Source organism: Lycorma delicatula, chromosome 7 (assembly GCF_047948215.1).
Source record: "Lycorma delicatula isolate Av1 chromosome 7, ASM4794821v1, whole genome shotgun sequence".
NCBI classification, from domain to species: Eukaryota; Metazoa; Arthropoda; class Insecta; order Hemiptera; family Fulgoridae; genus Lycorma; species Lycorma delicatula.
Genome location: NC_134461.1, coordinates 94438720 through 94450066, shown reverse-complemented (window position 1 = coordinate 94450066; position 11347 = coordinate 94438720). Strand labels below are relative to the sequence as shown.

The 11347-nt window shown below is 29.4% G+C and overlaps 1 protein-coding gene across 1 annotated transcript in view; it reads right to left on the bottom strand.

Annotated features, from left to right (window-relative positions):
- The window catches only part of Dis3 (exosome complex exonuclease RRP44-like protein Dis3), a 72516-nt gene that overhangs the window by 47068 nt on the left and 14101 nt on the right, over nt 1-11347 (bottom strand). Inside the window, exons 5-8 of the mRNA XM_075371633.1 lie at nt 9176-9405; nt 6258-6387; nt 5567-5715; nt 4328-4465 (exon numbers count right to left, since the gene is read on the bottom strand). Coding sequence (XP_075227748.1) covers nt 4328-4465; nt 5567-5715; nt 6258-6387; nt 9176-9405 — 647 coding nt within the window. The remainder of the gene's footprint in view (nt 1-4327; nt 4466-5566; nt 5716-6257; nt 6388-9175; nt 9406-11347) is intronic.

The following is an 11347-nucleotide window of genomic DNA, read 5'->3' as shown; positions in this document are numbered from 1 at the left end:
AATTAACTCTTGAGAAATGGTTTTTACTTATGGTTTTAGTTTACTATAAAACTACTTCACTTTTCCACATAATTGCCTTTCAGTTCTAAGCACTTTTCAAAATACTGCACCAGTTTCTTTAATCCCCCCACCCCATTTGATTAGAAGTTCACCACCTGAGAATTGAACCAGTTGACAACGGCAGTCTTGAATTCCTCATCGTTTTCAAACCATTGTCCACCAAGCCACTTTGTCAAATGCAAGAAGAGGAAGTAGTTGCTAAGTTCAAAGTCAGAACTATATGCAGGGTGGTCAAAAAAATTCCAATGTAAATCTTGAATCTTCTTCTTGGTTAAGTAAGGAGAATTACGCCGGACGACAGTTTCCCACATCATCAATTTTGGATCGTATATCTCAGTTTGGTGAGCATTTCGCAGTACATGTCAGCTGTAATTGTTGATCCATGTTCCAGAAAAATCAACCTAAATGATTCCCTTTTCATCCCAAAAGATGGCAGCCAACATTTTTCGACTCGAGTATGGAGATTGCTTAAACTTTTTTGGTTTTGGGTAACTTGAATGGCACCACCTTATTGACTATTGTTTCAATTCTGTGTTGGTGTAGGATATCCATGTCTCGTCGCCCATAACAATGTGGGAAAACAAATCATCTCCATCTTGTCAATAGTGGTCCAAAAACACTTGTCCACTGCACATTTTTTGCTCTTTGTGTTGGTCGGTGAGCATTTTTGGTACCTACCTTGCACACAATTTGTGATAGCCGAGCTTTTCTGTGCTAATCGTGTAGATAGAGATGCGTCCAACATGCAGAAATTCATCAGTCAGAGCAGTAATCTTCAATCGCTGATCACATCACAGTTTTCGGTTCACTTGTTCAATGATTTTGTTGGTCTGAATACTGGGCATGCCACTCTAATCTTCCTTCGTCATGCACATTAGTGTGGCCATTTTTAAAGTCTCCACACCATCATCTAACCTTTCCATCACTCATTACTGTCCATACACCAGGCACAACTACCAATGAATTTCAGCAGCAAAGATCCTTTTGCACACATAAATCAAATCACAGCACACACTTCACAATTGTAGGGAGAAACAATTGTGGCAGACATTGCAATCTGCATTCACTGGCAGGCAAACAACTACTAAATCAAAACAACAACTGCAATGGCTTTGTAACTGATGGCCCTCCATGCGTGAAACTATGTTCAGACCTGCTAATATTTAAATATAAATTAAAAGCCCTTACTTTATGAATATGCCTTGTACATTCCCCAAATCCCATGAATTTCATAGAAAAATTAATTTTAATCTTCTGTATAAGAAATGTGACCTAGATGATATGGAAATGGGAAAGTAATTGTTTTTACTAAAAGAAACCTTTTGTCACGTGTACTACATTTTTCAAGAAATTATTGATGCATGTCAAATACACGATCAGATTTTGCACATTACTGATCAACAATATTGCATTCATTTTAATAATTATTTTCAGCAAAAAAAAACTGTTTTTGTTGCAGAATATAAAGGGCCACATGAGAAAAGGTGAACATTCCTAAGGTTTCCTTAGAACAAAAGTAGTATCTCTGCTTTACAGAGTAGGAATGGGTAATGGCTAGGCTACATCATCTGAATTGTATGATTATAGAAGTACCCAAATGAACAATCATACAAGTTTAATAGCATAATTTTCTACAACAAACACAAGTTCTTAAATTATTCATTTTATTGCCAACATACAACTGCAGTCAGAGATACAACTTTGTCAGAAATCATGCATACGTGAGAACTAATCCCCTCCATTCTGCTGAAGTCTGCTAACTTCTTACACATTATAATTGTAAACCATTTGTAAACTGAAATCAAATGTTCAAATGAAACAGTAGACCACTTTTAAATGAATAGCTAACATGTTAGTGAAAAATTCATAAGATCTTAACTCAGCTAAATTGTGACAAATGTTTCCTTTTTTACTTTCCTGGCTATAGCAGTATATGTTGTTATTGCAGCTAGAGCTATAACTGAAAAAAATATAGATTGGTAAAATAATTTTTTTTAAAACTTTGTCACTTTCTAAGTCTTGCATCATAAGGAGACATTAAAAAAAAAAAAGAAAAAAGAGGATTTAAATAAATTGTAAATAAATAATCATCTGTGTTTTTTTTTATTTTAATGCTCCCAAATCCAAAAAATCTATTTTTTTTAGATGTTTGTTCATATATACTTTATATGTTGGCCTGCAATCGATCTTATAATTCTGCACCCTGCTGACTGATTTCCTTCAAACTCAATAGTAACTTGGCAGGTACTACCTTCTGAGGGAAAGAAAATATTTTTTCAAAAATTGGAAAAGGGGGTGGGGGTGTTTTGGCTGAAATAAAATTTGTAATCTTTGCTGAGGCACTTTATCAAAAACTTTTTTACAAAATTTCAAGATTTTTTTAATCAAGATCAAAAATTACCAAAACATTTTATTTTATATCCTCAAAAAATGACTATTTATTTTTTTTTAGCTATATCTTGCTTCAGAAAAGCGAGTTAATGGGAGTTTTTTACATCTACACATCTACAGCCCTTCAAATCACTTTAAAAATTTGTTACCCATTCCTCTTTAACAGTCTGTGGTAACAAAAATATTTTTTAATTTAAAAAAAATTTTTTTACTAAATTTATAAATCTAAATCCATCTTTCAAGTTACCAATCGCATTTGAAACAGAAAAATTTTAATTTTTTGATATTTGCTAGTCTACTTACTCTCTAATATGAAAAAAAAATTAGCCAAAAGTTTTCACTCCCTTTGTAAAAGAAGTACAACTTGTTTATTTAGAATTATAGTTTATTTATAATTATTACTTGTTTATTATTATCTTCATATTTTAAAACAATTTAAAAACATTATTTTTTTAAAATTTATTATCAGCACCTAGAGAATTACAAATTAATTTTATCCAAATGCTTCCACTTAAATTTGAGCCCCCAAAACATTTTAAGGATCAAAATGTATTCTGTTTAACAATAAATTCATTAAAATAACTTAATACCCTTTCCTGAAAAAAAAATTATTTTGACTTTAATTTATTTAAAATCAATTTTTGTGAATAATTACTAAAAAAGCTCCCTGATACACAAGCCACAAATTTTAAAAAGTTGAAAACATTTTTTGAAATTGTGTTACTAATATTAAAAGTTTTAAACATAATCTCAAACAAGTAATTTTGTATTTCATTAAAAAAATTTATATCGTAACATTAAAATTTATTATTATAATTGTTTTTCCTTTAATATGGTAATGAAGAAATTACTGAATATGACTAAAATCACTAATATGCCCAAAAAATTGGACTTTTTTTTTTGTATATGTCTTGTACACATTCATATGTTGTATTTTTTCTTTCTCCAGGCTACTGAAGTTACAATCTTGAGCTTTTAGGATGTTCAGAAAGCATTTTTTTATTTATATTTTATATAAATGTTGTATTTTTTATTCATATTTTTTATTTTTTTATTCACTTTCCTCTTCTTGTTTTTTCCAAAACATATTAATATCATAAAGGCCATGGCAAAGAAGAATCCACAGTTGTAAGCATTAATCTGGCTTTAAACATTGGAAAATGTGATTAAATTAGAAATAAATACTTTTCCATAAAAATATGAAAAGAGAATTCATAATTTTGATTATTTTTTTTCAATAAAAAGTAATTATTTTATTATAAAAATACACGTAGAACTTAAAATGACTATATCTTAAAAAAATGAATTGCTAGTTTTTTTTATATACCATATTAAATATCACCAAGGAGATTAAAAAACGTTGTATGTCAAATACACAATCAACGGAAAGAGTAGGTTTCGAAATTAATTATGTAGCTTAACAGAAAAAAAAGGTGTTTTTACTGTACTCAAGGATAATTTACCTAACACATTTTAAAGCTCAACAATTAATAAATTAGTATTTTTCCATTTTCATCAATTAATTAAAAAATAATAATGTAGGTTTTTTCTTAAAAATGATTGTTTAAATATAAAAAGGCAACAATAAGAGATAGCCAATTCCTTAAATCATGCAATTAATAGAACTAATGAAAATAGTTCAGAGAACAGGATTGGAACAATGTATACTTTAGTATCAATTATTATAACAGCTGGTAAAAAAAATCAATAATAACAGATATAAAATATTATTACAAAGAAAGCCATTTTAACAACTGTGACTGTATGTAAAGCCACATGATACAACTGGATATTTTATAACAAACAGCAAACAAATTATGCAGAAAAAAATAGCTCAACAAAAACCATTCAAAAAGAAAGCAGACTCATTACTTACTATTGGATATCTAGAAGTACGAGGCCAAGAATCAATAGCAACAATGATTCTTTGTTTCATAAGAATATTTGCTTGTCTAGTTTCAATTCTTATTTTTGGAATCTTTCGTTCTGCAGGTATAAACATATGACGAACATACTGCAAATAAAAAAATACAAGACATATATATAAATAATTAATGTATAACTATGAGGAAAAGAAACTTAATTTTGCTTAAAAGAAAAAAAAAGGATGCTATGAATCACCAGTAATGTGCTTCAAAAACTTGGTGATATGGAAAACTTGCTGCAATGATTTTTTCATTCATATCAATCAATCAAAGCACTCTGATTTCCAAATCATAATATGCAATTTTATCACTTGTCAAGACATTTTTCTCAACAGATTTAATCACCTGATCATTCCAAAAGCTAGCAAATTATAACAATACAATTTTCCAGATTTAAAACAGAATTTAACCCAGACAAAAGGTGCTGTTCTTCAATACCTTTTTTTTCATTTTTTCACTACCTTTCAAGGAAATATCACCTTGAGCACTACACAAAACTAGTGTATAAACTAAAAATGACAAGATAAAATCACAAGAAAGTAGTGTGAGAAAGATGCTGAAGAATTCTACTGCATAGCACTACTAAGCAAATGCCATGATATACCATGATATCAAATTGAAAGATAGTTTCTTTGTAGATAAGTCCCATTTATGATTTATAAAAAATATCAATTCTATTTTATAGTCTAAGTTGATGTCTTTTAACTTTTTTTTGACAATAATAATAATAATAATAAAGACTAAAAAAAATTAGTTATTAAAAAAAAGATTTCCTCAATTACCTTCAGTACACTTTATTTCCAATGACATTACAAAGACTACAACCTCATTGTTAATTAAAAAAAGAAGATTACTCTTGATAGCTGCATCTCTTTCCAGCTCCATGTACATTTATGATGACTAGCAATTCCATTGAAATCTTACTGCAGTTAACACTTCAGTATTTAATGTCTAATTTTTTCACAATATGCATATGGAATAAATGAAAATAAATCTATGCTACTTTGAAAATTTAGACTCGATTTTAATATATTTATCTGATTACGGCAAAACAAAAAAAAAGTGCCATGTCTAAGAGAAATACTAACCAGTAAATGGTGGATTCAAACATAACTCACAAGTTTAAAAGAATATAAAGGATTCAGTTTCAGTATATAAGAAAAAAATTGACAATGAATTTTGGTAGTTACCCCTTTTACAGGATTCTCTTGTAGAATTCCACAATATTGGCGCCACTTTCTTCTTATAATACCAACAACACGGCCAGTTGGCTGCTTCTCTACATCTTTTTTCTTAGCTTTTCCCAATTCTTCTTCTTCTTCTCTTTCAAGAACATCACCTGAAAAAAGAAAATCAAAATCAGTATGTCAAAAAAAAAAATTTTGATCAATTTAATATTTTTATCTACTATGAATCAGTTCAATTTTTATTCTTAGATAAATGAGTCAATAACATATCCTCAATTTAATCTAATTCTTTCTTGATTCAGTAAGTTGAACATTACACTAATAAAATAGTCTTTACTTTGTTCTAATTAGAGAAGGTAGTTTGCATGCATAAAATATTAACATAATCTCCTGAAGTTCACAAATACAGTAAATGTATACAGATAAATCTGTGATAAGACTTTAAAAATTTTCACTTTAACTGTAGCCACTACAGCACAAAAAATAAACTGCACATCAAACATTTTAATAATAAACAGTAGTTTTAATGCTATATAATTATAATCAATCAAACTCTGAAGAAATGGATAACTCATCGAGTACAATAGAAATTTTACTAATTTCCAGTCATTTCAGAGCATTTATACATAGGATGTGTAAAAATTAAATTTTTATGCAATTATACAAAATTATGAACAAACAAGCAAGCACAAACCTGAATCAATCTCTTCATCTTGCAAGACAAGTTCACTAGGAATAGACCACTCTGATTCTGGTAGTAATTCAATAGCAACTGTGTCACCATCAACTGCTCTGTTCAAACCTTCACGACCTTGAACCAAAATCTAAACACAGTAAAAAAAAATTAACTTTGTTTGATGTTTATATTAATCTGCTATTATTAGCAAACTATTATTTCAGTTAGGCTCTTAGAATAAAGCACTTTATATGAGAAACTGTAACTACTTATATAATTCTTATTTTAAGATGATTGTGATACAAATCAGACATTTAATTGTATAATTTTAATATCATACTATTATATTAAAAACGCATAACATAAAATAATACAAAATATAATTCACCATAATTCAGACAATGTTTAAAAAAAAAAAATTTTTTTTTACCAAATAAAATAACAACAGAAGACCTTAAGTTTCTTGGACAAAGACCTTACCTTCACGACCCTTTCCTAACGCTAACATACAGTCGAATTTGTACTCGCTGAACAAATATCTAATTTCACAAACATACTGAATTATAAATTGCCACTAAACTGAAGCCAAATGCAATCACATATAACTTAACCTACTTAAAAACTCTAAAACCAAACTCCACAATAATAATATACTATAAACCTAACACTACATAAAAATATTATAAAATGTATGTGATGTTTTGTCTGTATGTCTCACCAGACATTCAGACAAACTACTAGTTCATATTATACATAAAGAACACAAAACGATTTAAGAACAAAATTAAAACTGCTTTCCTCCTTTGTTATAACAAATCTCTATACCAAATACTGCACAAGAAACCATCAATATACTATAAAAGTAAATAATAAAAAAAACACAATTAAAATCATAACCTTAACACAATAAACACTTCAAGTGACCAGACCTACCTGATGGGGTTCATCCTAGTCATATAGTCTTCTGGCAGAAATATCATTAGAACTTGAAAAACATTCACATATTTATTCACCAAGAAATATGCAGACATAAACTGGCATCTCTATGGTGACATATTTCTTCTATTCAAAGAAAATAAGTGTTTCTGTGATTTAATTCTCTCATATCCACAAAAGATTAACTCAACTGATTTGTTGTGAGACAAAAAGTGATTTTTGTCTCACGAGTATCAATAGGTGTACTTAATGCAGTTTTTTACCCTGTTTTCAAATATATATTAGAAATTTCTCCATCACCTACAGTTGTTATTTTAATTTTTTTTAATATTTTAAAACGTTTTTTCATCTATTTGTCCATTGTCAAGTAAAAGCTCCTACAGCATTGTAAATATGATGGAACCAAATGAGCTAACTCAAAGGGTAGCATTGCTACTGTTATGCAAGTTCATACGTGTATAGACGAATACAAACGTGATCTAGAGTAGCACACATTCATCAGAACGATGCCAGTTATGAGATAGTAATGAACCAGTAAACACATCATTATGAGTGCTTTGTGTTCTGAATTATTGTGTATTACATATTTACAACTTTATTTCTTTTAATTAGTCATTAGTTACAAAATGCCTCGAGATTAAATCAACCTAACAATTTTTGTTATATATGTGTTGAAGTGATGCTCAAGTCCCAAAGGTGAAACCTTACTCCATTAGTAAAAAAAATGTTATGAACTTTATTTTGGGCGTAAAGTTGGGGACCAAACAAGGGCTGGGCCCCACATATCTGTTGTGTATCATGTTCTAGGCTTCTCACTGCTTGGATAAATGTCACACGCCACATGCCATTTACTATCCCTATGATTTGGAGGGAACCCAAATCATAAGGTTATTTCTGCTTAAAGAGCATTAAAGGGATTACGTCAAAATCAAAACATAAAGTGGTGTACCCTAACTTGCAATCTGCAATGAGACCAGTTCCACACTGCAAATAATTGCCCATACCAAACCCTCCAGAACATGTGAAATTAGATGAAGAGAGCTCAGTCTGATGGAAGTAAAAAAGAAAAAAAACAGATTGTAGTAATATAACTTTTATAACAAAGCAGGTCATCTGAGCCTCACTTACTGACTCAAGAAAATCTTAACGACCTCATATGAGATCTAAACCTTCGCAGACGGCGATGTTTTATGGCTGTAGGTAGAAAACATTTTCAAAACAAAAAAGTTCATGTGAAAACAATTTTAGAGTAACTTAAAACATGCATTCATGCATCATAAAAAACAATATATACATTGTGTTTTTGATGAATTCTGCCACCAGTCTGGTTACGGAACACTGTATAATTATTTCAAAAGAAAAAGTTTATGTGAAAACAGCACAAGTCTCACTGAGCACACTAGAATTTACAAACTAAAGGTGATGATTTTGGTTATGTTTTAGATTGAGTTCTTTTCATGTAAAAGACACTGAATAATAATAATAACAGTAGTAATGTTGATGGTAATATAAAACAGCAATTTTGAAGAAATATTGCACCAAGGCAGGGGATAGTATAATATGGTTTTATTATAATAATAATATAAATATTTTTATTCATTACCTTCTGAATTTTTGTCTCAAAAATTTTGTTTGAATTCAAACGAAGCAAGCCGAAAATGAAGTTTTGGAAGGAATAGTTTGTGAACAAATTACTTAAAAATGAGCGAAAAACATGAAAAAATAATGCATGTGTCTTTTTACATATGCACAGTCATTGAACTCATCTGATAACTGAAGTAAAATGGTTCCCAATAATCTTGTATCAGGAATTCTTGCCTCAAAATAACTGAAAGCACATCTCCTGCCATCTCTTGGAATTTATATGTAACTATGTGAAGACAAATAGCCGGTCACATTCAGAGTATGTCTTTTATATTTTTAGTGGTAAAGAGTATTAAATAATAATAATAAATAATTAAATAAATATTATTAAATAAAATTAAGAAACTAGTACTTACCGGTTTTTCATGATCTTCAACATTAACCTGAGCTTCTAGGAAGTTTTCACGAGAAGCAAGAAATGAACCCTGATAAAGTTTTCCACTTTTAATACCTTCATGAATCTCAGACAATGACAAATGCGATGGAAACAGTGGCTCTTTACTACTGCTCTCTAATGTATAATCACGGCGCGATAATTTATCAATCAAATTAACATTATCCTTTAGGCTTTTAACATAATCTGCAGCTGTAATACACAAATTTCAACAAACAAATAAAATTTTTCTCAGTGACCTCTTAAAGCATATACACTCATTTATACATTACTCAAGGAGACAAACTTAACAAATTTTCAAAATTAAGATTTGTAAAAATTATGGTGAAACATTTAACCTTTACATAATCAACCAAAATAGGGCAAAAAACAAAGGATACAGTAGAACATGTTTAAGCACAAAAGGAGAACCAGAATTTTCTTTTAATGTTGATTTGGTGTTTAAGAAAAAATAGAGTGAAATAAAACATGAAACAAAATGATTTTAAGTGAGTGTGGATGAATATGCAGCATATGAACAAAAAAAATAGTTACACAAAAAATAGAGTAAAATAATACAACCAGTAGTAAGTAACTAGTAATTACATTTATAAATGAAGCTTTGATTTAATTTTGTTAATCTTATTGTTAATTTTTCTTCAAATAGTTTGTGATCTTAATTTAGTCTTAAGGTTAAAATTTCATTAAAAAGTCTATTGAAAATTGTTTAATTTTCAACAAATTTTTTTTAATTTCCAAGTTATCTGACTACCAAAGAACATGAATCTGTCATGAAACAATAGCAGAGAAACAATCACAACTACTTTTTTCCATATCAAGTTTGATCACTGTTACATTTTTATAGTTTCTTTATGTATTATGGTAATGCCAAAGCCATAACTATGTTCTCATAAGCAGACATGAATTAATTTACAGAAACTGAAATATCTAGTAAAGTTATACAATCAAACTTTTCATTATTTTATTAATGGATGAATAAATGAATAGACAATCTTGTAAAAAAAAAGCAAACAAAAAAGAATTATTTCTAACAAACATTTTTCATATTATTTGATGTTTTCAAGTAAAAATTGTTGAGCATACAGATTGAAAGAGTAACATACCAACATTAGTCAGATTTCAAATAATGTTTTATGTAACTAATATTTCATATTATTTGTTTCCTTCAGCAATATGAGGTTTGATAAAAAAAATACACAGAATTTTACTTTTTCTCAAAAATTGTTTACTTATTCATCAATATTGGTTTTTTGACCTTCAAAGTACTCCTTTTCAGATATAATACATTTTTGCCATCACTTTTTCTAATCTTCTAAGCGCCTCTGGAATGCAATTCCTAGTATGGCAACTCCTTCAGTGATTCTGTCTTTATCTCTTCAATGTTGGCAAAACGTTCTTTCATGGTTCTTTTCATCTTGGGGAATAGGAAGAAGCCACATAGGGCCACGTCCAGTGAATACAGAGGCTAAGACATCATAACGGTTTTGTTTTTGGCCAAAAATTCACAAGCAAGCAGTGCAGTGAGAGCAGGTGCTTCATTATCGTGCAATTGCCATGAATTGTTTCACCACGAATCCGAGCGTTTTCTTTGGATCGTTTCTTGCAAATGATATAAAACTTCCAAATAGTAGTCCTTATTGACTCTGATAGTGATTTGGCAATTGCCCATAATTATTTTCTTAATTTTTTCGATGTTGTCTACAGTTATTGATGTGCTGGGATGTCCAGGGTACTGAACTTAAAATTACTTTTAAGTTTCAATAAATAAAGGTTTTCTTATAATTAATGATTACTGAAAATAATAACTAATATATATAAATTACAAACCGATTTAATACTTGAAAAAATACGAGGGCTATTCAGAAAGTAAGGAACGTTTTGGAATTTTAAAAAACCAAGTACAAGAAAAACTTTTTATTATATAAATGTGAAAGAAGGACTAAAATACTACTTTTCAACATAATCACCATACAAATTCAGGCACTTATCATAGCGGTGGACAAGCTTTAAAATTCCTGTGTCATAGAATTCTGCTGCCTGTGATCTCAACCACTCAGTGATGCATACTTGGAGCTCCTCATCGTCGTCAAAACGCTGTGTTGCTAGCCAGGTCTTCATTTTCAGGAACAAGTGA